General features: G+C 34.5%; 1 protein-coding gene across 4 annotated transcripts in view; it reads left to right on the forward strand.

Annotated features, from left to right (window-relative positions):
* Positions 1–20,562, forward strand: part of ACE2 (angiotensin converting enzyme 2) — a 77,843-nt gene extending 57,281 nt beyond the window's left edge. For all 4 annotated transcript variants that reach the window (XM_074299929.1, XM_074299931.1, XM_074299928.1 and 1 more), the window contains 9 exons: positions 1,414–1,558; positions 7,744–7,842; positions 8,589–8,711; positions 9,131–9,303; positions 10,026–10,084; positions 13,023–13,123; positions 15,349–15,462; positions 16,230–16,424; positions 19,017–20,562. In XM_074299929.1, coding sequence (XP_074156030.1) covers positions 1,414–1,558; positions 7,744–7,842; positions 8,589–8,711; positions 9,131–9,303; positions 10,026–10,084; positions 13,023–13,123; positions 15,349–15,462; positions 16,230–16,424; positions 19,017–19,131 — 1,124 coding nt within the window. In that variant the 3' untranslated portion in view covers positions 19,132–20,562. The remainder of the gene's footprint in view (positions 1–1,413; positions 1,559–7,743; positions 7,843–8,588; positions 8,712–9,130; positions 9,304–10,025; positions 10,085–13,022; positions 13,124–15,348; positions 15,463–16,229; positions 16,425–19,016) is intronic.
* Positions 20,563–27,778: the final 7,216 nt, after the last annotated feature.

Here is a 27,778-nt window from a genome sequence, read left to right on the forward strand (position 1 = left end):
ATCTAGCTGCCCCTAGTCATTTCTTACAGAACAATAATATTCTATAACATTCATATATCATAATTTATTCAGCCATTCTCCAATTGATGGGCATCCATTCAATTTCCAGTTTCTAGCCACTACAAAAAGGTCTGCCACAAACATTTTTGTACATACAGGTCCCTTTCCTTTCTTTGAAATCTCTTTGGGATATAAGTCCAGTAGTAACACATACCAAAGGGTATGCACAGTTTGATAACTTTTTGGGCATAATTCCAGATTGCTCTCCAGAATGGTTGGATACATTCACAACTCCACCAACAATGCATCAGTGTCCCAGTTTTCCCACTTTCCCTCCAACAATTGTCATTGTCTTTTCCTGTATGACTGACTTTTTAAAAAACTATTTTATTGCTACTTGGCTCAGTGGATAAAAAGCTGAGCTTGGATTAAGGAAAAACTGAGGTTAAATCTAGTCTTAGATATTTACTAGTTTTGTGACCTTGAGCAAGTCACTTAATAGCATTTACATTCCAGAGTTGTGAAGATCAAATGATATAATATTAGGAAGGAACTTAGGACAATGCCTGTCACATAATAAGTGTTTAATAAATGTTTGTTTATAATGTTTCCTTCCTTTTTTTCTTGCTGGTATCTCCATTGGAGAATTTAAAAAAGATAGGGGAAGTAGGTGACAGTTCAGGATAATGTTCACTTTGCTGTTGCTTACTCATTCCATTTTCAGATTCTTTGTGACCCTATGGACCATAGCATGCCAAGTTCTTCTATCTTTCACTATTTTCTGAAATCTGTAGAAGCTCATTATGTCTATTACACTATCTATTCATGTCATCCTTTGTTGTCCCCTTTTCTTGTATCTTCAGTTTTTCTTTTTGTTATCTTATTAGTGGCTAAAGTGTCTAAGCTTCTGCTTCAGTATTTGACTTTCCGGGGAATAACCTGAATTATTTTCTAAGTATTGATGATTCATTTGACCTTGCTGTCTAAGAGACTCTCTACAGTTTTCTTCAGTACCACAATTTAAAATTTTTATTAGTTCTGGTGAAAAATGGAATGGGAGAGAAGGTAGAAACTAATTACATTAATAATGTAATCAAATTGGGCCTAACTTCTGTATCAGAGATAATAAAGAATTGGTTGTCTTATTTTACATATGATTTGTTATGTATGTTTGCATTTGTATTTTTTTGTATGTGTTGTATTTGTACTTTTTTTTTCATAATGATTTTAATTATTTTGTTTGTATGTGTTGTATTATTTTACATATGATTTTTATGTATGTTTGTATGTGTTGAAGAGTAATTAGTATTTGTGGTAGAAGATATTTTTAGTTCAAAGCATAAGTTTATACCCTCACCTTAATATCTATTATTAACTTTTTTTTTTTTTTTTTTTTGCCATTTTAACTTTCAGAAACAGAAATAAATTTCCTGTTCAAGCAAGCCCTCACCATTGTTGGAACGATGCCTTTTACTTACATGTTAGAGAAATGGAGATGGATGGTTTTCAAGGGTGAAATCCCCAAAGATAAATGGATGAAAAAGTGGTGGGAGATGAAGTAAGTTAACAAGTATTTGCTGAGCTTTCACTGTGGGATGAAGCTTTATGTTAGTGGCTTATATAGGGAAATACAAGAAAAAGATACCATCTTCAAAGACAGGCACAATCTAGCTAGAGAGGTAGAAATTTTTGGTTCTTTGTTGATTCCAGGGGCACTAACTCCATAGATACAGATGAATTGCCATAGTTGACAATCTTCTCATTCAGTATCATTAATTCCTGTCCATGTTTTCTCATAAATTCAACATAGGTTTTATTCAAGTACTGTGAGAATCCTTTCTGGAGTTAGCCACTTTTACTGACCATCTTTTATCCCATACTTGAAGTAAGACATATACATGTTGAAAAAAAGTAAGAATAATATATAATACATATATTATAATAAATAATAGCATGTAAGTGCCCAAGAGTGATATAGGAATTTAGGAGAAGAGAAAAAGATAAGAAGAAAGAGAGACTGACAAGACAGCAAGACAGAGAGACAGGGAGAGAACACCAGTTCAAAAATGAAAAATTAATTTACGTGAGTCTAGAGCAACTCAATGGATTCTTTTCCCTGGATTGACAGAATTAAGGATGTGATTTGGTGTCAGAGAGATCAGCAAGGGCAATCTTATTTATGAGATTCTCATTTACAATTTGTCTCAAATGTATTTTCATTTAAAGAAAGCAATTTGATGGAGTCTTATTATTTCCTAAATTGCCAATGCTGAGAAGAAGCTAGATTTGAAGGCAAAGGTTAAGAATTCAAATCTCATTTTTTGCCACTTAGGCACTTTGAGGCAAGTTGCTTCCCTCCTGAGGTTTCATTTTCCTCATTTTTTTTTTAATTTTAAAGATAGAATTAAATTACCTCAAAGGAACTTTTAGCTTTAAATCTATGAAGCTGTTTTTAAGACTATAATTCATCTCCAAGAGCATATAATCTCATTAGGGGTAGAGTAAATTAAACAGCTTAACAATGCTCATGCAGTTGACAACTACAGAATATTCTACTAGTTCCTATTCAAAATTATCAAACATTATAACTGATGATGATATTAAAAAAAACACTTCAGTCTCAATTTTCTAGCTATCCTTATCATCTTAAACTTTTATGTTTCACATAAAAGTTTTTTCAGTCTAATAAGAATAAAAAGTACATTTGATTTTAATATAGGATAAAATAAATATTTTTGTTTTTACTGCTATTTCTTTTCCTCTGATGAGACACCAAATTAAAGTTATATGGATCCAGCATTGATAGAAGATTCTGAAACTAACAAAGAAATAACAAATGTTATTAAAGCCTACAAGTGTTGAGTTAATTTTAATGTAAAGTTTTAATGAAGGAAAGTCTATTAATGTGCTGTTGAATGTGATGAAGCAGCCTTATTTATCTAAATTAGAATGATATAACTAAAGTGTAATGAAGACATCAATTGTGATTTGTGTTTGGCTTGAGGTGAGAAACTAGTCAGATATCACAGGGAAAAAAGCTAACAATTCTGAGAGACTTATTTCTAAATCTTGTTAATTTGATTCAATTTGATTCTATAGTGACAATCTCCTTGAGTAATCACCTCTAAAATTATTTAATTTTGGTCTTAACTCAATGTTGTACAACAAATGATTGGTTTCTAATGAGAAAAATGGTCTCAAAAATTGGTGATGACAATTGTATAAATACTATGGTCAGATATTCACTTTGGGGCCCTTTTTTGGTAACGACAAACTTAGTCCAGTTGAATATTTTTTGTTCAGATACTATAAACACTTAATGCTCAGTCTATTTGTAAATTAATAAATATCATCCTTGACATTTTTAAATTGGCTTTTTACCAATTATCTATTTTAAGTCATCATTCTCCTTGACTTTGACATATCAATCATTCTTCCTTTCTTGCTATTCTCTTTTTTCTAGGTTTTCAAGGACACCCTTTTCCCCTGGTTTTCCTCCTTCCTATCTGACCTGCATCTCTTTTGCTGGATTCTGATCCAGATTAGACCCTCTAATGGATCTAATAGGTGTCCTTATATTCTCCCATTATTCTATTTCACTTGGCCATCTCATCAGCTGCCATGGATTTAGTTACTATCTATGTCTTAAATCTTCCTATCCTAATCTTAATCTTTCTTTTTGACCTCCAATTTCACATCTTCAACTGTCTTTCAGACATGTCAAACTGGATGTCCAATAGTTATCTTAAATTCACCATGTGTAAAACAGAGCTCATTTTCCCTCCTAAATCATTCCCTCTTCCTTACTTCCCTATTACTGTAGAGGGCAACCACATCCCTCAGATCTGCAACCCAGAAGTTATGGTTGACTTCTCACTCTCTTACCACCACCAACACCACCACTGTCATTTAAGCTGTTGCCAGGATGTGTCAATTTTACCTCTGCAAACTCAATTTGATTATTTTTTTTTTTAGTGTCATGTCAATTTTATTTATTTATTTATTTTTTAGTGTCATGTAAATAATTTTACTTTTAGGGAAGACAGTCTTATGTAAAATCCAGTAATGGGTAAAATTTCACAAGAAATAGGGATCCAAGTGAAGTCTTGAAGTTACTATTAGTAGAACGATCCCTGCTGTAAAGCAAAACTAACTTTCTTTCTTCCTTTTCTTTTCTTCCTTTTCCTTTCTTTTCTTTTCCTTTCTTTTCTTTTCCTTTCTTTTCTTTTCTTTTCTTTTCTTTTCTTTTCTTTTCTTTTCTTTTCTTTTCTTCTTTCTTTTCTTTCTTTCTTTTCTTTCTTTCTTTCTTTTCTTTCTTTCTTTTCTTTCTTTCTTTTCTTTCTTTCTTTCTTTCTTTCTTTCTTTCTTTTCTTTCTTTCTTTTCTTTCTTTCTTTCTTTCTTTCTTTCTTTCTTTCTTTCTTTCTTTCTTTCTTTCTTTCTTTCTTTCTTTCTTTCTTTCTTTCTTTCTTTTCTTTCTTTTCTTTCTTTCTTTTCTTTCTTTTTTTAGCTTTTCAAAAGATTATTGAAGCAATTCATATAACTCATGCTAAAAGAAATTCTGAGACCTTGTCCATGACTTAAGTTCATTCTTCAAACTTCATTTCCAACTTATTTGTAATAAGACAGAGATAAAAATTGTCATTTCAGTCATGTTTTCTTGGCAAACATACTAGATGCTATTTCTTTCTTTAGATCATTTTACAGGGCAGGAAACAGAGGCAAACAGGGCTAAGTGACTTGTCCAGAGTCACATAGCTAGTCAGTATCCAAGAATTTGGACTCAAGAAGAGTCCTTTTGGACTCAAAAGAGTCAGTTTTCTTGACTTCTACCCTAGCGCTTTATCTACTTTGTTACCTAGCTATTCTACAGAGAGATGAAAAGCTTACAATAATCTTTTCTAAAATTTATTTTATTATTATTATTTGCTGAGGTGATTGGGATAGAGTGACTTGTCCAGGGTCACATAGCTAGGAAGTGTTAAGTGTCTGAGGTCAGATTTGAACTCATGTTCTCCTACTTCAAATCTTTTTGTTTTTTGAGAAGTAACCCAGAATAATCTTTTTTAAAAAAAAGGCTCCTGATGAGCCTGATCCCACTACTAGTTGACTGTGGGAGATTTGGCTTATTCTACTTCCTACCAGGATTGATTTATCCCTCCTTAGACATCTTGGAGGCTCATCATCATAAAAATGCCAGACTTTTGGAATAATGAATTAGGATAGTCCACTTAAATTCAGAACTCTAGAACTTAAGAGATTTATCAGAGTCAACTTGCCTAGGGTAAAAGACATGTATTAACAACCATTACTTTTTTGCAGCCTTGGACAAGGTAGATAGCACAGTAGATAAGAGTGTTGGACCTGAAGTTAGGAAGAGCAGAGTCAAATATGGCCTGACACTTACTAGCTGTGTGATTGACCAAGTCATTTAACCCTGGTTGGCTCAGTTTCCTTATGTAAAATGAGCTGAAAATGAAAATGGCAAACCACTCCAATATTTCTGCCAAGAAAACTCCAAATGGGGTCATGAAGGATTGGATATGACTGAATAATAATAAAACTACTACATATTTTTTTCCTCCCTATTTTCAATAACAGTGGAAAAATGGGGAACGATAATTCAAATCCTGCCTCTTTGTAATTGAGGCAAAAATTCAGTTTTCTGGAAATATTTGATTAATAAGAAAACAACTTATTTGATGAGAACTGTGGATAGATAGAATTCAGGAAAAGTTGGGAAAAGAACTACTCTTTTCTTAGGACTATCCTCAGTCTGGATCTCTTTAAGACAGCTTAATCAAATATTCTCATATCTCCTTTCTTTGCCACTTTTATTCTTACTTTTGCTCATTTTTTCTTTTACATCCAAAAAATTGGGAATATCTTTTCTGTTGGGTATTGATGTATCTTATACACTGACTTGAATGATTGCTTCAAGGAGGTACATAGGCCTTGTTCTTATCCACATCTGATTAATTCAATCCAAAGTTGTTAACTAGTCACCAGAACTAAATGGGGTGGTTTCACTTCTACATTTATACTGATGGCAAATTTGAATTTCAAACATATTTTAATATGATACAAAAGAGGATATGGAAAGAATTTCTTCATTTCATTCACTCTTAAAATCTGTGACTGACACTGACCTGAGGATTTGGAGAGAATTATATTTACTCATTCCTGAGCTAGATATGGTAAGGAAACAGCCATGTGGCCCAGTGTAAAGTGCTGGACTTGGATCTTCCTGAGTTTGAAACTGGCTTTTTAGACACTTAATAGCTCTGTGACTCTGGGCAAGTTAGTTAACCCTGCTTGCTTATAAAATGACCTGGAAAAACAAAGGGCAAACTGTCCAGTTTGCCAAGAAAACCCCAAGTAGGTTCACAAAGATGTGAACACAATTGAAATAACTACACTACAATAAACTTAATGACTCTTGATCCTAACCCACATTTTTAACAAAAATTTAGTAAAATTGTGATCACAACGGGAAAAGAATTGAGCTTACATGTTAGTGGGAATGATATGAGAATCAGGGACAATAAATTTGGAAGCTTAAGCTGATTGTTTCAGGGTTATAGCAGATGTGCTCTTGAAGATTATACTACAAATGCCATCAGACATTGGCTTGATTTGAGCTTCACAAAGTCCATATGCAATCTTGCAAATAATAAGCTGTTTATGTAAAAAATCTATTCAAAATTATTATATGTAAAAAAGCAAACTAAGAGGGCTAATATCCCAACAATGCCTTGATTTACTCATGATTTGGTCTATTGAATACAAATTTGGCTTTATCAATTAATTATAGTGATGTGGCCAAAAGACCTAGTAAGTGTCTCATTTTCTAGGATAGAAAGTTAAGAAACTTCAATCTCTTTTGGTCAATTTGGTCTATTAGCTCATTATCTGGTTAAAGACAAATGTCATGAAAATTAATTGAATCTTTGTAAATGTCTGAAACAAAGTATTAAGTACTACAGCAAAAACTTTTAAGTTTAATTTTTTAACACTTGATTTTTAAAAGTAAATTTTAGTTGTTCAATTAAAAAAACTAAGTTTTAGTTAGATGAATAAAAAGAACACCTTTTCTTAGGTCCATAGTCTAATAAAATATGTTATAATCTGAGAGAAATGCTTGAGATATTGAGAATTGACTTATCCAGGTGTAACACACAGAAGGAGATTTTGAACTTGGGTTCTTCTGACTTGAGGGCCACCCATGATGCCTCTCTTTGATTCCTTATAATCGGCAAAATATGGCCCCAGAAACCAGATCCATCCTACTGTTTTTGTGTGACTGAGAAGAAAAGAATAGTTTTAATATTTTTCCCCCCTGAGGCTGGGGTTAAGTGACTTGCCCAGGGTCACACAGCTAGGAAGTGTTAAGTGTCTGAGACCAGATTTGAACTCAGGTCCTCCTGAATTCAGGGCTGGTGCTCTATCCACTGTGCCACCTAGCTGCCCCCATAGTTTTAATATTTTTAAATAAAGGTTTTATTGGATTTTAAAATGTAAAAAACATTCTTAGTTTCAAGGTAGTATAAAAAGGATTTAACCTGTGATCTATAACTTGTCAAACTCTTTGTCTTGTGCCAACATCAACATTATTATCATCTTTGTTATTATCAATACCATTATGGCTTATCAGGCAATATTCATTGTTCTAGATAGCTATTTACTTTGCCTTCTGATGAAGAAAATGTTCTCACTCTAAAATTCCCTTCTTTTTTTCTCCCAAGGCGTGAGATAGTTGGTGTAGTGGAGCCCCTACCCCATGATGAAACCTACTGTGACCCTGCTGCTCTCTTTCATGTTGCTAATGATTATTCTTTCATCAGGTAATGTCTTTATTCTCATAGCTTTGTATATGTTACTTCTGTAGACAATTGACTATAATGCCGCAGATATCCTTTGACAGTCTGGTTAAACTGATGTATCTCTTCTCAGAATGTTTTTTTTTTTTTAAAGCAAACAATAGAATATACAGAATTATAAAGAAAAAAACCAATTAATTTGAAATAAAAATGTCTTTTTTTTCCCATCCAGGTTCACTGGATTCCAGGTTAACAACTCCTGATCTTGTTTAATCTCCTCATTTTATTTTTTAAAAAATTTTAAACATTTTTTTGAGTTACATATAAAACAATTCTTTCATTTGTTTTTAAAACTTTTGAGGTTCAAGAAGGGATCTCTCCTTTCTTCCCTTTATGCAAAACATTTCCATAAAAGTCATGTTGCAAAAGAAAACATTATCCATTTACAAACAAGCATATATATAGGACATATTGGAGAACAGAGGGAAGATCCTAGAATTAAGGGAGATAAAAGGTAAGATTTTAGCTGAGCCTTGAAGAAAGCCAGGAGGCAGAAATGAGGAGGGAGAGCATCCCAAACAATCACTGGAAATGCCTAGAGTCAGGACATGGAGTATCTTATGTGAAGAAGAACAAAGAAATCACTGTCATTGGATTTCAGAGTATGTGGTATGAGGAAGGAGAATGTAAGATATAATTTAAACTTCCATGTCCTATTGTGATGGTCCTCAAGTAATTAACTTTGAGATTGTTGTTTGTTTCTTGTATAGATATTACACAAGGACTATTTATCAGTTCCAGTTCCATGAAGCTCTTTGTAAAATTGCTCAGCCATCAACTCTTCTTCATAAGTGTGACATCACCAACTCTACTGAAGCTGGAAAAAAGTTGCAGTAAGAAATTGTTCCCTTTTTTCCATTTATTTATTCTCTAGTATGGCTAATTTTCATGTGTAGCATTTCATTTGATCACCTTTCTGAAAAAGGAAGGGAAAAAGAAACCATCTTAAGGTTCTTTTTCCAATTTGTGTTATAGATGTTCAGTTTTTAAAGAGGTAGGAGTGAATGACATTGGATGATTGGCTCTCACTGGGAGAAGATAACTCTCTGGTATCACAGCTCCACGCCTTTGACTGCATAAAAGAAACACAGATAAGGGATAGATATGGATTGGAGAAAATCCCCAAAATCAAAGGACCTTGTTTATTTAACAGCCTAAGAAGGAAATTTAATTTAGGATTGTTCATTTGGCTGCAGAAGTAGAATCTCCCAAATGGCTCTAAACATCTTTCCAATTTTCTTTTTGTGTACAGTGATATGCTGAAGCTGGGAACATCAGAACCTTGGACAAGAGCATTAGAAAATGTTGTAGGAAAGAAGACGATGGATGCAGGACCATTGCTTGCATATTTTAATCCCTTATTAGAATGGCTGAAAGAACATAACAGAGATACTTCAGTGGGTTGGAATCCTGCTTGGAGTCCTTGTAAGTACTAGATAATCATTTCAGAGCTTAAATTCTGCTTTCTACTGTCTCCTATCAATAATTCCATATACATAGTGTAATACCTTCCACAGATGAAGTGCTAAATAAATATTTGGAGAATGACTGGATAAATATTGGATTATCTTTGATGGTGTTCATCTCCTATTCTATGCTGTGCAGAAAGTGTTCATTAAGTGTTCACTGATTGATTCTTTACCTGTGAAATGATGAGACTTATTAGTGATAGTTAAGGTCTTTTCCACTTCCAAAGTTCTGTAATTAATATAATATAATAACTTAATATAATCATGGATATTGCATTAAACTATTTTAAGACCCAGAGTTTGAAAGTGAGGAAAGGAAGAGGAGGGAAGCCACAATTGTTCTCCTAATCTTAATTGTTGCCCACACTCACTATCATTTTGTATACTAAGGAAAGAGGGATAGAGAAGAGAAGAGAAAATGGAAAGAAAAAGAGAAAAGAACAGAAAGTGGAAAACAACATGCAAAAATCATTCTAGAAAGTGCACTTCTCTTAGAAGTAGGAAAGAAAGAATTGAAGTTGCTAAGGAAAAAAAAAAAAACCCTGACAACTTTTTCCTTGCCCTCACTACACACTTTCCTCATTCTCCATTTCATATCCCAGCACTGGGGAAAAATGAAAGTACAACCAGATATGGTAGTTTTCCTACTGCTCAACCTTGCCATTTCTTTTAAATCAGATAATGACTACAGGATCAAAGTGAGGATAAGTCTGAAATCAGCATTTGGAGATGATGCAGTAAGTACTCTGGATAGCTCTTCCCATTATTTTTCTTGTTATGTTTTCAGAAAGAGGGCCTGATAAGAAAACACCAGTATATTTAGAAAAGTAGAAATCATATTCCTCTCCTAATAACTTCGCCCTGTGGATTTTTTTTCTTTGCAAAGGGACATGGCACAGTGAATAGAGTGCTGAGCCTGGAATCAAAAAGATTCATGTTACTGAGTTTAAATCTCAGATAATTACTAGCTGTGTGATCCCTGGCATACCACTTAACTCTGCTTGCCTCGACTCTCAACTGTAAAATGAGCTGTAGAAGGAAATGGCAAACCATTCCAGTTTTTTTTGGCCAAGAAATCCCCAAATGGGGTCATGAATCTCACATGACTGAACAGGAAAGAAAAAAGCTGGAGAAGATTCTGGACTTAGAGTCAGAGAGTTAAAGTCTCAGCTCTGTGCACATCTTTGAATCTGTATGATGGTGGAAACGACACTTAAATTTTTTGAATTTCAATTTTTCTATCTACTAAATAGGGGGAGAGAAATAATAGCCTTCTTGACTATCTCACAAAAGTGGGTTAATATCAAATGTTATATATGTAAATATGTAAAGTGTTCTCTCTAAAACATTAAGTGATATAACATTAATACTTGTGAGCTGGTAGTGGGTTTTTTTTTTTTTTTTTGTTAGTACTTGTTACAATTTCTTGAAATTGTTATGGTAATCAATAAGATTTCTGTGCTAAAGTATAAAAATTATGTAAATAAGAGCCAAAGATGCTATTATTCATTTCAGAGAAAGGTGTTGTTTATCCACTGTTAAGTTATTAAAAGAAGAAATAGGTTTTCTTTTAGTCAGTTACTTTTACAATGACATACATATTTGAGAATTCTTCCAGGTGGAGAAATAAGTACATCAAATTAGTTTCATTTTTGAATCTTTCTAGTGTTAGAATTAGTATTTGTTCTAGCTATATGACCCTGAGCAAGTCACTTAACCCCAATTGCCTCAGGAAAAAAAAATAGTGTTATGGCATATTTTATAAGGACCAACTTTTTGTTCAGTTGTGTGTGACTTCATGACCTCATTGGAGTTTTGTTGTTTTGACAAAGATATTGGAGTGGTTTGCCATTTTGTTTTGATCTCATTTTACAAATGAGAAAATAGAAGCAAACATGATTAAGTGATTTGCTCAAGTTCCACAGATTTTAACTTAATTTAATTAGATAAGATTTTAATTTACAAAGATAAGTCTTCCTGACTCCTGGTTGAGCATTCTATTCATTTCCTCAACTAGCTGCTTAGAGTTCAACTAGAAATAAAAATACAAATACAGGTACATTGCAAAAATTAGATTCTAGTTCTAAGAATCCAATAAAGAATAGTTTAATTATAGACCTGTTTAGGAGTTGATCAAAAGAGGAATTCAAGACTAGTATAGCCTCTGCAAGCTGGGTCAAATGCATGAAATTTGGAGTCAGATCTGAGTAGGAGAAATAGATGATAAGGTACTTTGTTACTTGTTTATTTACTTGTGTGACTTTCAGAAAGTCATTTTACCTCTAGAAATCTATTTTCTCATTTGTAAAATAAAGGGGGCCAAATGGGATCAAGTAAAGAGACTATAATAAATTCTATGCTCTTCTGGCAACATTCTAGAGGTATTAGTAAAAACAAATCAGCCTGTGTGATTTCCTTTATGTATCCATGTCAAAAAATCAGTGCAATTAAGTGAGTCTTTAAAACTAGTTTGGGCTAGTGTAGACAAATGATTGACTGAATGTCTCCGTTTTCATCCTTTGGTGTGAATATTGTGTATCCAGTAAGTAGGACTATCGTCAGTTATGTTGACTCTTGTTTTGCCTCTGTTCTCTGATGATTTTGGAGGAAAGAATGAGACTGATAACTTTGCAAAGTTCTGCCTCACTTTATCCAGTGTCATTGGTCTGCTTTGAGAACAAAGGATGACCAACAACAGTGTGTAAACCAGTGATGTCAAATTCAAATAGAAAAAGAAGCCAAAAAAAACATATATGAAGATTCCAATGGGCTGCATATTGACTTAAGCACTGCACATATTTACATATTTATTTTTATTAGTATATTTGTTTCGTTAAATATTTACCAGTTACATTTTAATCTGCTTTGGACTACACTAACGAGTTTTGTGGAACCTCTGATTGGTATGTTTGACACTTCTAATGTATCAGCCTTAGATAAATGAGATCAACAAAATTGGACAGATACTGCTTCTCGCCAAACTATGAAAATACTTCATAGTCATATAGATTTGTTATGCTAATACTTCAAGCATAATTATAATAATAATAATAGGGCAACTAGGTGGCATAGTGATTTTTTAAAAATGTCAAACTTATAACAGGAGACACCCTGGTACAAAGGAAGTTAGAGGAGCTGACTTTTAATCCTGATCTGATTTATCTTGGACAATTCTCGGCCTTGGCTTCTTTTTTTTTCTATAAAGAAAAGGAAGGATAATACATTAGAAAGATCCAACATACCATTCAGATTACAGTGATTAACAAAGGCAAGTGAATAAAAAAATGGCAATTTAATATAGAGTACCCCAAAAGTCTTAATGCATTTTAAGGCTATTAATATTTAAAACTGTACTAAGAATTTTGATATTCCATATTAAAAATCATTATAGAATACATCTCAGAGTCAAAACTAGACTGAGAAAAGCTATTTATTGAAATACATACGTTATTTTCTCATACTTATAGGCCAAAGTAATTAGTGAACTTAGAGAAAGCTCATACTCAGAACTGGTAGCTGCTGATTAAACAGTAAATGTTCAGTCATTCAACAAGCATCTGTAAGTTGCTAACTATGTACCAGGCACCGTTCTGGGCTCTTAGGAATACAACCACAAAAGAGAAATAATTTCTGCTCTCAAGGTAATTATATTCTATCTTTTTTCTCCCTCCACAGTATAGCTGGAATGACAATGAATTGTATTTGTTCCAGTCATCAATTGCTTTTGCCATGAGACAGTATTTTTTACAAGAAAAAGGTCAGACTATCCTGTTTAGGTGAGTGACTTTTGAATTATTGGCTTAACTTCATTACATTTTCTTAGTTTTGTTAGGAGTCAGACTTTGGTTAAGGAGGTGATGTTCAGTTTAAACTGAAGGTCTACTCTTGTTCAGTGAATTCTGAGGGTCCTGTTCAAAATATTTGTTATAGAATTGGGGTGAATCAGATATTGCTTGGGATAAGGAAGCTGTCAGGGATAGAAGGATGTTTATTGATGGTGGTGATATTTTCTGTCTTTTGTCTAGTCCTATGAAGAGGCATAATCAGCCCTCCTTTTCTGACTCACTGTTTCTCAATACTAACTTCATTTAGACTATTTAGACCTCCCCTTCATGGTATAGGACCATCCCTTTTTTGAAGAAGAGTCTCTTTTTCTCAGGAGCTCTTATAAATGTAGCATATCCATATTATCATTCTTCATGCATTGTTGCATGTTAACTGAGCAGTGAGAATCCTACCTGCCCACTGACTAATTTGAGTGGGGTCTTGATTTTTATTCTCTTCCTAGTTCTACTTATGCCTTTTTAGACATGGATACCTTGCTCGCCTTCTTGGAATAAAACTTTCCCCATGGCCAAATGAAACAGCCTTTTTCCTTTTGTAGATCTTATCAGCAGTACTGGAAGCCTAAAACTGTAATGAAAACATTTGTACTGATAGTTTTTTTCTTTTTCTTTTTTTCTTTTTTTTTTTTTTTTTTGTCTTCATTGTCTTATCCCATTCTTGTATTCCTCTCTATTAGATCAGGACCAGAAAGAGATTAGTATGCTAGAGGACTAAGTGGGCAGAGATAATTAGTAGAGTGCACAGTAATATCTGATTCCTGTCAGAGTGACTAAAATAAATTGAAGAGACAAGAGAAATGTTGAAGGGGATGTGGAAAAATTGGCAAACTACTCCAATAACTTTGTCAAGAAAACCTTAAATTAAGTCATAAAGAGTTGGATAATCTTTTTGATCTGATTTTTCTTTTTTTTCCCCCTGAGGCAATTGGGGTTAAGTGACTTAACCAGGGTCACACAGCTAGGAAGTACTAGTTGTCTAAGACCAGATTTGAAACCAGGTCCTCCTGACTTCAGGGCTGGTGCCCTATCAATTGCTCCACCTAGCTGTCCCTGATCTGATTTTTCTTGTGTAGCATGATTTTTGTGGAAATATGTATAGAGAAATTGCCCATTTTTAACAATGGATTGGAGCAGCTAGGTGGTGCAGTGGATAGAGCACCAGCCCTGAAGTCAGGAGGACCTGGGTTCAAATCTGCCCTCAGATACTTAACACTTCCTAGCTGTGTGACCCTGGGCAGGACACTTAACCCCAATTGCCTCAGCAAAAAAGCAAAACATTGGATCACTTGCCGATTGACTTGGGGCGGGGAAGAGGGAAGGAAAGGAAAAAAACTGGAATGTAGTTTTGTAAGAGCAAATGTCAAAAAATATTCATGAATATATTTTGAAAATAAAAAGCTTTAATTAAAAAAATAAAAAGGCTGGACATGACTGAAATGACTGAACAACATTTTACAGATATGAAAATGAAGACTCAGAAAGTCTCAGTTACTTTTCTGAGGTCACACAGATAGGAAGCATTAGAGATGAGAAGTCTGAAGATCCCTTGGCTCTGAGACCACTGTAGTTTGCATCCTAATTTACTGCTTTCTGTGTTGGTTGGGGCAATTTTTTCCCTCCTTTTCCCCGACCTAGACTTAAGGTAAACCAATGTATGTTAAACATGCGCAATTCTTCTATTCATATTTTCACATTTATCGTGCTACACAAGAAAAATCAGATCAAAAAAGAAAAAAAAGAGAGAAAACAAAAAGCAAGCAAATTTTAGCAAAAAAGATGAAAATACTATGTTGCAATCTGCATTCAGTCTCTATAATTCTCTCTTGGATGCAGATGGCTCTCTCCATCACAAGTCTATTGAATTGGTCTAAATCATCTCATTGTTGAAAAGAGCCACGTTCATCAGAGGACAACAATATTTTAAAGATAAACAACTTTTAAAGACATAATAACTGGTTTTTGCAGTGAACAACCATGATTCATGAGACCTGATGATCAAACTTTCTACATATTACTGTTCTCTTCTGAACACTGAACCCCCTCTTATTCTCTCTAGAACAGAAAGATGCATATGATCAATTAGGGTCCTTTTACTTTACGTTGTTTCTTATGTCATATATATCATAAAAGATAATGTATGTTATGTTTCTCCCTAGAGATGACAATGTGAAAGTGTCTGATTTGAAACCCAGAATTTCCTTCTATTTCTTGGTCACTACCCCTCAGAATGAGACCTATGTTCCCCGAGAAGAAGTTGAAGAAGCAATCAGGTAATACTTGGTTTTCTAGCTAAAGTGACATGAATTGAAAGTCCTGAGAATTTGTGTGTGTGTGTGTGTGTGTGTGTATGTATGTATGTATGTATGTATCTTGAGGAAGAAGATCTCCCTTATTAATGAAGCATACCATATCTCCCTTCTTTCTTCTCCTGATGTCTTTCACAAAAAGGACACAAGAAGAAGAATCTAGAGATTTCCTACTCCTCAATTGGTACAATTATCATTTTAAAATCTTGTAAACAGTTATGGTGAAAAAAAATCTATTATAGGCCATTATCATAGGACCTCCTTCTCCCTTGGGAATGAATAGACTCTGACATTAGCATGATTCTGCCTGAAAAATTCAACCTGGATTTGTCTCAGATGGGGTGCGCAATTCTTGGACAGTACAGATATTTATGCCTTCAGATCCATTAGCTAAAAGGAATTCCCAGGTAGCCTTGAAGTGATTTCCAGGCAGAAGTCACAAAGGCTCACATGGACTTTTGAAAGCTGATTATTAAGTTGTCATTGTGAGCTTTTAAACCTCAGAAATTGAGAGATGCTAGAGATTGGCTTGATTTATTTTTTTAATTGTCTAGACTTTTTTTTAAAAAAAATTATCCATTTTATCCTTCGCTACTCCCTTTTCCTTTTGTTTTTAATTTTTCCCATTATTAGGGTTTTCTAATGAGTTCTGTTTTGTCATTATGTAGCATCTTTATAATTTATTCCTTTTTTTTTGTTCTCTCTTTAATTAGTTGTGCTCTTAATTACAGACTCTATAGGGGCCGCATCAATGATGCTTTCCGCTTGGATGACAACAGTCTGGAGTTTGTGGGCATCCCTCCCACAATAGCACCTCCTTATGAGCCACCAGTCACCATATGGATGATTATATTTGGAGTGGTCATGGGAATTGTGGTGATTGGAATTATGTACTTAATCTATACTGGTGTCAGAGATCGAAAGAAGTAAGTAGCTTTTTCTAGAGGTCCATATACTAGAACTTCAGTATCTCTATATTTTAATGGCTCTGCAATCTCATTGATGGGGGCATTCTCCCAAGATGTAGATTACAATCCATCTGGATTGTATCTTCCTGGAAATTCCCGTCAACAAGGCTTTGCCCAAGCTACTGGGGATCTTCCTCTCAATCTTGACATAGATGGGTATCATTAGTGTTTGTAAGCTGAATGGAGAACTAATATGTTGTATAGTTTGATACTCGTTTTGAATTCAAATAGAAATGGATCATTGGAAGCAACATATTGACTTAGAAAACACATATTTATATAGATTTATTTATATAAATTTATATATGTATATAATTTTGTTAAACACTTCTTAATTACATATTAATGTGGTTTCAGCTAATCAGGAGTGTTGTTTCATTGAATATGGTGTAAAGGAAAGAACAATGAACTAGGAGCAACAAGACTTGGGCTATTATAAATGCAAATAATAACATTTTTACTGGTTATATTACCACTTGTAGAAATCATATATTTCTTCTGAGCCTCAGTTCTCCCATTTGTAAAGTGAAAAAACAGGATCATGGATTAAGAAATGGAAAAGACTTTTAGAGGCCATCTAATCCAAGGCTTTCTTTTTATAGATGAGATATCTGAATTCTAGAGAATTAAAGTATCTTTCCCAAAGTCACACTAGTATTAAATAATAAGGGCAGGATTTGAACTTAACTTCCTTGATTTCAGAGCAATATTCTTTTTTGTTTTCTTCTTTTTTTTTTTAATGGCTTTTTATTTACCAGATATATAAATGGATGATTTTACAGCATTGACAATTGTCAAACCTTTTGTTCCATTTTTTCCTCTCTTCCCCTCACCTCCTCCCTCAGATGGCAGGTTGACCAATACATGTTATATATGTTAAAGTATAAATTAAATACAATATATGTACAAAAAGAATCAGACTTTGAAATAGTGTACAATTAGCCTGTGAAGGAAATAAAAAATGCAGGCGGACAAAAATAGAGAGATTGGGAATTCTATTAGTGGTTCATAGTCATCTCCCAGAGTTCTTATTCTGGGTGTCGCTGGTTCAGTTCATTACTGCTCTATTGGAACTGATTTGGTTTATCTCATTGTTGGAGAGGGCCTCATCCATCAGAATTGATCATCATGTTGTATTGTTGTTGAAGTATATAATGATCTCTTGGAGTTGCTCATTTCAGTCAGCATCAATTCATGTAAGTCTCTCCAGGCCTTTCTGAAATCATACCACAATTTATTCAGCCATTCTCCAATTGATGGGCATCCACTCTGTTTCCAATTTCTGGCCACTACAAAGATGGCTGCCACAAACATTCTTGCACATACAGGTCCCTTTCCCTTATTTAAAATCTCTTGGGGATATAAGCCTAGTAGCACTGCTGGATCAAAGGGTATGCACATTTTGGTAACTTTTTGAGCATAGGTCCAAATTGCTCTCCAGAATGTCAGAGGCGATATTCTTTGCACTAGTCATGCTGTGTTCTTAATGCATATTATCTACCTCTTAAGGCCAATGTAAAGATGATTAAGGCAATGTCTTTGAAAGCTCTCATCAAAGAATTCTGTGTGATGAAGTAGGGAGAAAGCATTTGATTTGAATTCAAAAGTTATTATTTCAGTCATTTCAAACATCTTTGTGACTCCATTTGGGGTTTTCTTGGCCAAGATACTATATATATACACACATACATACACACATACATGGATTACAGAGGGGAAAATGCAAATATCAAAATGTTTGAAATTTTATTGTCCCCCCAAGTTAAGAAACTCTGCTTGCATGATATATTGTATAGATAATAAGCATAGCTGCTAGGGAAACCTGGTTTCTAAATTTGCTTTTGACTTAAGTTGATTCTGTGTTTTTGGTAAATTATTTAGTCTCTCAATGTTTCAGCCAACTTTCTGAGACTATTATAAGTTGCAGAAAAAGTGCCAGTGTGTATTGGTAGAAGGAATTTCTATTATTAAAGGTTCTTAAATTTTTTGGTCTCAAGATCTTTTTACATTCTTAAAATTTTGAGTATTTTTTAAAGAGTTTTTGTTTATGGGTTATATCTGTTAATATGTTTCACACTGGAAATTAAACCTGATTTTAAAAATCTAAATATTATTAATTCATTAAAAATATATTTTATGGGAAAATTAAATGGTGAGAAAAGTGGCATAGTATTGCAAATCCTTTTAATAATTTGCTTTAATTAAAAATAGTTGGATTTTCATGTCTGCTTCAGTCTGTTGCAATATATTATTTTGATTCATATGAACAAAGTCTTACCTCACAGGTTCTGTAATAAGTAAATAATATCTTAGTTTTAGGATATTATTATGTATTAAGTACTATTATGTAGTAGTGTTAAGACAAAACTAGTATGAGAATAGTGTTGACATCACAGATCTTTTGAAAAGAGTTTTAAGGACCCCCAAAGATCCAAGTGGTTCCATTTTGAGAACCACTGCTTTATTTTAATGAAATCATGGGCCTAGTGACAATTTCTTCTGGTCTGTAGAATTCTTAAATAATAATAATATTTTATTTTTATATAACAGGAGAAAAATAGAAGACACTAAACAAGCAGATAACCCCTATGCTGAAGAACGAGCCATTGGGGGACAACATAACCCAGCTTTCCAAAGCCCTGAGGATGCTCAAACTTCGTTGTAAAAATTTTTTTTATAATTATTTCATTTTCTGTAAATATTAACATCATGTAATGAACACTGGTGAGGCTCCTGTAAATGCTCTTGAATACCCAAAATACGATTCTTATCAGAAACTGCTTTCACTCTAACAAAAAGTTGCAGGACCAAATCTCTACTGTTTGTATTATTTACTGCTTTCTCAGAGCTACACATTTCCCCAAGAGAACAGAAGTCAAAAATACTGGTGGCTTCTTTGGGGCACTGAATCTAAAGGAGAAAAAGAAAATTGGATTATATCAAGTTACTGAATTATTTGAGGCCGGAAAAGAGATTTTGTGGCAACAAATGTTGACATTTGGATGTGAGTTATTGATGTATTGTTTGTCATAATTGTATCCTTAGCAGGCTCATTGTCCACTAACAACAGAACAAAGTTATGAGTTACATCTTTAGCCCATTCTAAGAATTATAGTAGCTAGCCCAGATGGACATCCAACTCTTGGGGTACAGCTCTAAAGGATATGGTGAGGAGAGTTGAAGGAATCAGAATTGAGGTGTAAGGCAGTATGTTATCGATCAATCAATCAATAAGCATTTGTTTGCCATATGGCAGGCCCTGTGCTAAGGGCTAAGAATGCAAGGAAAAGCAAAAGTTAGTCCTTGATCTCAAGGAGCTCATTCTAAAAAGGTAGACAACATGCAAAATGATTATGTACGTATATGATACATACATTTGTATATAGAGATTTGTAACCTCAGAGGAAAGGAGGAAAGAAGAGCGAGAAGAGAGATCAGGCAGGAAAAATCTCTTGCAGAAGGTGAGATTTGACCTTAGTTTCAAAGGAAGTCAGAGAATTTTGGAGGCAGAGGGGAGAAAACAGTGGATCTAAAGACAGAATCATGTTCTGATTCTATTGATGTTTTGTATGACTTTACCTTACTTGGCCTCAGTTTCTCATCACTTAAATGAGAGGATTGTTCAAAATTATTAATGTTCCTTGATGTTTGAACTCCTACAATCTCCCCTGCTAGCTACTTTCCTGTGATAAAACAATTCTGGGATTGATAATTGGTATTTTCATAAGGATTTTCAGAGGCTTCCAAAACCCTCTCTGTGAGTCCACAAGTGCAGGACTGATTCTGTAGTACCCCCTGTGTATCAGTGAGAGACACTTATAGGTCATAAGCTTCTTAAGGGGGGGGAAAAAGTGTTTTCTAGTCCCTTCTCCTCTACATCCCTAATGAGAGTACCCAGACCAAGAATGAGCAAACTTGTTGAATTGACCTGATACACTCCCTTAACCTCCCTCACAGGATTACCATTCCCAAAGACCAAGCCATGAACCAAATAAAGTTTTTTTCCCAAGGTGTTAAGACTTTCCATACAAAAATGAGATGTACAATTATATTGTTGAATAATAATAATAAAGAGAAAGATAACTTTTGTTGTCAACAGTGTGTTTCTATGTGTGATTCTACAAGCAATGGTGAAAGCAGCCTCACAAAGACAGGCAACGATGAAAAAGTATGTTGTTTTCTTGTCTCTGAGGCCTACTTATCATCAGTTCATAGTATTTTTTTTTTCCCTGAGGCTGGGGTTAAATGACTTGCCCAGGGTCACACAGCTAGGAAGTGTTAAGTGTCTGAGACCAGATTTGAACTCAGGTCTTCCTGAATTCAAGGCTGGTGCTCAGTTCATAGTATTTTAATCCTTTCTATAATATATTTGTGATTGCTTACAATGATGTTCCATCATATTCATGTACCCTTTTCTTAGCCATTTCCCAAGTGTATCTTCCTTATTCCTAGTACTTCCTATCATAAAAAGGGTTGATATAGGCATTTTGGTGCATATGGGACTTTGTTTTTAATCAACAATTTCCAAGAAAACTTTTAAAAATTTCTTTTGAATTGCTTTTTATTTTCAAAACATGCAAAGATAGTTTTCAACATTCACCCTTGGCAAAACCTTGTGTACCAATTTTTTTTCTCCCTCCTACCCCCTCCCCTAGACAGCAAGTAGTCCAATATAGGTTAAACATGTACAATTCTTCTCTATATATTTCCACAATTATCAAGCTGCACAGGAAAAATCAGATAAAAAATGAGAATACCAAAAGCAAGCAAACAAAAAATGTGAAAATACTATGTTGTAATCTACATTCAGTCCCCACAACCCCACAGATGACTCTGTCCATCACAAGTCTATTGTAATTGGCACAAATCACCTCACTACTGAAAGAGCCACAGCCATCAGAATTGATCATCACATCATCTTGGCTGTTGCTGTGTACAATCCAAAGAAATTTCTTAAAGAGAAGAATTAGTGTGAGCCCACCTTCAGTGGGATCTTGTATTCCAGATCAGTGGTTTTGGGTTTAAAGCAAAATAGCAACAACAACAATAATAGAGGCAAATTTGGATGTTGAATTGTCAGCTTGAGGATTATTCCCATCTGCAGGGGAGATATGGCAGAACAGAAAAGAATACCAGACTTTAATAAGAAAACCTGAGGGAGTCCAAGCAGTGATACTTTATAGACTTGTGATTCTAACTAACCAAGTTGATTCCTTATGCCTCAATTTTTTCACATGTATAATGGGAAGAATAACTTTTGCAGTACCTATCCTAGAGAATGTTGGAGAGAAACCCATCTTAAGGTCTGCTTGGAGTTAAGGGGGATGAAAGGGAGGAAAAAGAATAAAGTAAATATATATACACATAAACACATGTAGACATTTTTTGCTCCTCTTCCATCACTCCCAAGCAAGTTAGTTATGTGTATATATATATGTATGTATATATATATGTATGTATATATATATATATATATAAATACAAATATGGATATATGTATATATATATGTTAAACACATCTTTTCTTTTTTTTTTTTTTTCTGCTGAGGCAATTGGGGTTAAATGACTTGCCCAAGATCACACAGCTAGGAAGTCAAATATCTCAGATCAAACTTGAACTCAGGTCCTTCTGATTCAGGGCTGGTACTCTATCTACTGTGTTACCTACCTGCCCCACACATATCTTTTTTATCCTTGCTAACTTTTTCATTAAATTTTGCTCCATAACTTAACCTCTTCCCACCCAGGGATCCCTTCCTATTCTTCCCTCCCCCTTGACTTCCCCATCCATCTATCCCTCCTCCTTTATCTTTAGATTTTGGAGGGTGCTATACCCTTTATGATCGATCTATCTATCTATCTATCTATCTATCTATCTATCTATCTATCTATCTAGAGTTGCCTATTGAACCCATTTCAGAAGTATGAGTCCTCCCTGCTCTAATGTCTCTATCTGTTCTTCCTCTGCACCTCATTTGTATAATTTGATTACTATTTTACTTTTATGCTGTCAATCTTTTTTTGAGCTTATGCTATTATTAATATAAATTTTAAGTATAAAGTATATATTTCCCATGTTAAAAAAAAAAAAAGCAGTTTGTGTTTAACAGTGTCCATGTTGAGTTCCTTAAAATTGCTCTTTGATATTGGCTCTTATATGTTAAATTTTCTGTTAAGTTCAGTTTTGGTTGATAGAAAGTCCTGAAAATTGATGAGTTCATTTTTTCTCATTGAAAATTATAGATAGTTTTGCTGGATGTGACATTTTTGACTACAGATTTAGTTTTTTTGCTTGCCTGTAGATATGATTCCAAGACCTGGAGTCTTATTGTGGCTGCTGATAAGACTTGTGCAATTCTAATAGCTCCAACTCTTGTTTCTTGAAATTTTTTTTCTTTGATCTGGGGTTTTCGAAATTTGTCAATAATATTTCTATGTTTTTTTCCACAAAGGATCTCTTTGAGGTGTGATTGGAGTTATTTTTTTTTCTACTACTTTCCCTTCCTATTTTATCACTTCAGGACAATTATTTCCTGCGTTACTATGTCAACGTTCTCTTGATCACAACTTTCTGGCAGTCCAATTATTCTTATATTTTCTCTTCTTGATATGTTCTTCAGATCTATTGTTTTTTCTTATGAGATGTTTCATTTTCTGTTCTATTTTTCTCATTCCTTAGAATCTGTTTTGTTATTTCTTGGTCTCTCATAGCTTCACTGAGTTCTCCTTGCCCAATTCTAATTTTAAAAAAAAATTTTCATCTTTGACACTTTGTATCTCCTTTTCTAATTGGTTAACTTTTTCATAATCTTCTTGTTTTTCTTGGATGGTTTTAATTTTTTTCTTAGTTTTCCCTCAAAGTCTCTCTTTTGATTTTTGAATTCTTTTTTGAGTTCTGTAAATTCTCTCTGGGCAGGGAGCTATTTCACATTTTTCTTTGGGTTAGAAGTTTTTTTCACTGAAGTTTCCTGCTTTGAAGATGAAACCCAGTTTTCCCTGTTCCCATAACATGCTTCAATGGTAGGGTTCTTTCTTCTTTGCCAATTCTTTTTTTTTTTTTTTTCTTTCTTAATAAGAGGTATTAGTGTAAGCACCTTTAATTGTGGGTTGGGGAGAATGGTGCCTCAAGCTTCCCTTCAGCTCTCCACTCTGATCTGGAACCCCAAACTAAGAGCTCCCCCTCCTACAAGTGCCCAGTCAGCAGTGCCCTTGCTCTGCTGCTTCTGCACTCACTGGGTGCTGGTTCCTTCTCACCCAGGGCTGCATTTCTTGGTGTTCCCAATCAACCAAGGTTCACTTTGTCTTCCTGGACTCAAACTATTCAAAAAGCGAAAGTGTCTTCGGTTCCTGCTGAGGCTCCAGCCATACCAGCTAGCCAGAGGGATACCCACTAGTTGTTTCTGCAGAGCTAGCCCAAAGGTATTTGAACTTCATACAGGTTAATTCCTAGCCCGGGGTCTTTCTTCAGAATTTGTCCAGTTGTATCTGTAACACTTCTGTTTTTTGCCCCAAGTCTTCATGGTTTTTCTTTAGTCTATGTTTACCCTGAGGCACAAATGTGTTCTATTTGTGGGAGAAATGGGGAGAGCTTGAAATTTGCCAGCCTACTCTGCCATCTTCCCAGGATCCTCCCCCTTATAACCTCTATTATCATCAAAACATGAAATATTTTATATTGTTAAGGAGCTGGGCATGTGTTGTCATGTCATCTCTGAAAGAATTCAGATTCAGGTTGTCCCTCCAAAAAAAAACAAACAAACAAATAAATAAATAAAGGCATTTTGTTTAAGGATAACGCACCCAGTGGGCTTTCCTCCTAAGGGAAGGAGAACCAGTTTAGCAGAGTAAGGTGAGGGTTTATGTAGAGAAGGGAAAGTAAAAAAAGAGCAAGATTACTGGGCAAAACAAGAGAATTAGATGACCTCAGATAAGATGATCATGGGAAAAATTCCTGTGATTAAATATATCTGAGATAGTCATTTGTCCTCAGTTTTCGAAAAGGACCATGACATCAGGGACTTGATGCCATGACATGCAAATGACTTGGATTTAAGTGAGGGAAAGCTGTGAAAAATCACCTGCCTCACTTTCCCCCCAAGAGCCCATGTGGGTCCAGTGGCCAGATAGAGATCAGGATTACTTTAAAGATGGCCCTGGATGCAAGGGGAGATCTTGGACCTTGGAAACCTAGCTAAGATCTTTTTGTTTTAATAGTATTTTATTTTTCCAATTACATGCAAAGATAGTTTTCAACATTCACCTTTGCAAAATCTTGTGTTCCAATTTTTCTCCCTCTCTTCCCTCCTCCTCAAGACAGCAAGCAATTTGATATAGATAAAATATGTGCGATTCTTCTAAGCATATTTCCATATTTGTATGATCATTCTTTTTTAAATTTGTTTTTTTTTTTAATTTTTAATTTTTTTAATTAAAGCTTTTTATTTCCAAAACATATGCGTGGATAATTTTTCAACATTGACCCTTGCAAAACCTTGTGTTCCAAATTTTCCCCTCCTTCCCTCTACTCCCTCCCCCAAAATGGCAAATAATGCAATATATATTAAACATGTTAAAATATGTTAAATCCAATATATGTATATGTATATATATGATTATCTTGCTGCACAAGAAAAATCAGATCAAAAAATTTAAAAACGAGAAGAAAACAAATTGCAAGCAAACAACAAAAAGAGTGAAAATGCTATATTGTGATCTACACTCAGTTCTCACAGTCCTCTCTTGGGTGTAGATGTCTCTCTTCATCAAAAGATCATTGGAACTCATCTCATTTTTGGAAAGAATCATGTCCATCAGAATTGATCATCATATGATCTTGCTCTTGCCCTGTATAGTGATGCTCATTTCACTTAGCATCAGTTCATGTAAGTCTTTCCAGGGTTCTCTAAAATCATCCTGCTAATAATTTCTTATAAAATAATAATAATATATCCTTAACATTCATATACCACAATTTATTCAGCCAATCTCCAACTGATGGGCAGCCATTCAGTTTCCAGTTTCTTGCCACTACAAAGAGGGCTGCCACAAACATTTTTGCACATGTGGGTCCCTTTCCTCTTTTAAGATCTCTGGGATATAAGCCCAGTAGAAACACTGAGGGATCAAAGGGTATGCGCAGTTTGATAACTTTTTGAACATAGTTCCAAATTGCTCTCCAGAATGGCTGGATCCATTTATAATTCCAACAACAATGTATTAATATCTTAGTTTTCCTACATTCCCTCCAACATTCCTCATTATCTTTTTCTGTCATCTTAGCCAATCTGAGGGATGTATATCTCAGAGTTGTCTTAATTTGCATTTCTCTTATCAATAGTGATTTAGAACACCTTTTCATATGACTAGAAATGGTTTTAATTTCTTCATCTGAAAATTGTTCATATCCCTTGACCATTTATCAATTGGAGAATGGCTTGAATTCTTATAAATTTGAGTCAATTCTTTATATATTTTAGAAATGAGGCCCTTATCAGAATCCTTAAATGTAAAAATGTTTTCCAAATTTCTTCTTCCCTTCTAATCTTGTCTGCATTAATTTTGTTTATACAAAAACTTTTAAACTTAATATAATCAAAATTATCACTTTGATGTTCAATAATGAGTTCCAGTTCTTCTTTGGTCACAAATTCTTTCCTTATCCACAAATCTGAGACGTAAATTATCCTATGTTCTTCTAATTTGTTTATAATATCACTCTTTATGTCTAAATCATGAACCCATTTCGACCTTGTCTTGGTATATGGTGTTAGATGTGAGTCAATGCCTAGTTTCTGCCATACTAGTTTCCAATTTTCCCAGCAGTTTTTGTCAAATAATGAGTTCTTATCCTAAAAGCTGCTGTCTTTTGGTTTGTCAAAGACTTGATTGCTATAGTTATTGACTATTTTGTCCTGTGAATCTATTCTATTCTGTTATGGGCCAGAACTTGAAACAAGGTGCTAAGTGATTATGTACTTAGTACTTATTAGACTTCACACCTTTAGAGGGCATATATAAGGAGGGGTTCACAAGCCCACTAAAGGACAAGCCCACTCTTGGACTTCAAGGAGATTCATAAGTCAAGGAGATTCACAAGTTGGGCAGAAATATTAGCAAGAAGCTCTCAGGGACAAGCCCACAGAAACCCATAAGCCCACTCTCTGGAAGGAGGAATCATTCCAACTTCCACCTTTGTGCTGCCTGGAGACATTGGGAGGAGGAGAGGCTGAAGTTGGCTGGAGGCTGAAGGACAAACCTTTGGATTCGGAGACATTTGGAGAGTTCTCAGAACCAAGGAGAGAGAGAAAGACCTCTAAGAAAGCTAATCAGGCCCAGAAAAAGATTCAAGACTTTGAAGGAGACAATAAAGGATTTGGATTTTAACTTCTGGATGCATTTGGGATTATTGAACTGAACTGAAAACAAGGCTCCCTCCAGAAGCTCCCCAAGAAACCTGCTCCCAGAGAACATTATATTCTAGAGAACATCACACTATTTCACTGATTGGCTACTCTATTTCTTAGCTAGTACCAAATGGTTTTGATGACCACTGTTAAGCTAAGGTCTTCAACAAGTCTCATATAGAATAAGCATGGGAATAATCCTTTGTTCTAGTGAAGGCATAAAGAGACAGAGATAAAGAGAGACAAAGACAGAGAGAGAGAGAGAGAGAGAGAGAGAGAGAGAGAGAGAGAGAGAGAGAGAGAGAGAGAGAGAGAGAGAGACATGCTTATTGCGGCTGGGGCAGCAGCAAAGATTCCATCAGTAAGACTGCTGAATCAACATTCCAACCTTTTTTGGGGGGAGGTGATTTTGCTTTTAATTCAAGTCAGATCAGTGTTTGGTTCCTTTAATGTGTCCCAAACTTTTTTTTTTTTTAGACAATAGCTTTTTATTTTAAAAATATATGCAAAGATACTTTTTTAAATTTACTTTTGCAAAGCCTTGTATTCCAATTTTTTCCCTCCCTTCCCTCTATACCCTCCCCTAGACAGCAAGTAATCCATTATATGTTAAACATGTACAATTCTTCTACATATTTTTCCACATTTATCATTCTACACAAGAAAAATCAGATCAAAAAGGAGAAAAATGAGAAAGAAAACAAAAAGCAAGCAAACAACAACAAAAAAGTGCAAATACTAAGTTGTGATCCACATTTAATCCCAACAGTTTCCTTTTTGGATGCAGATGATTCTCTCCATTACAAGTCTATTGGAATTGGCCTTTATCATTTCATTGTTGAAAAGAGCTCAGCTCTGTATTCTTATTCCTCATATAAATAAGCAATATATGAATGACCTCAAGGTGCA

Source organism: Sminthopsis crassicaudata, chromosome 3 (assembly GCF_048593235.1).
Source record: "Sminthopsis crassicaudata isolate SCR6 chromosome 3, ASM4859323v1, whole genome shotgun sequence".
NCBI lineage: Eukaryota > Metazoa > Chordata > Mammalia > Dasyuromorphia > Dasyuridae > Sminthopsis > Sminthopsis crassicaudata.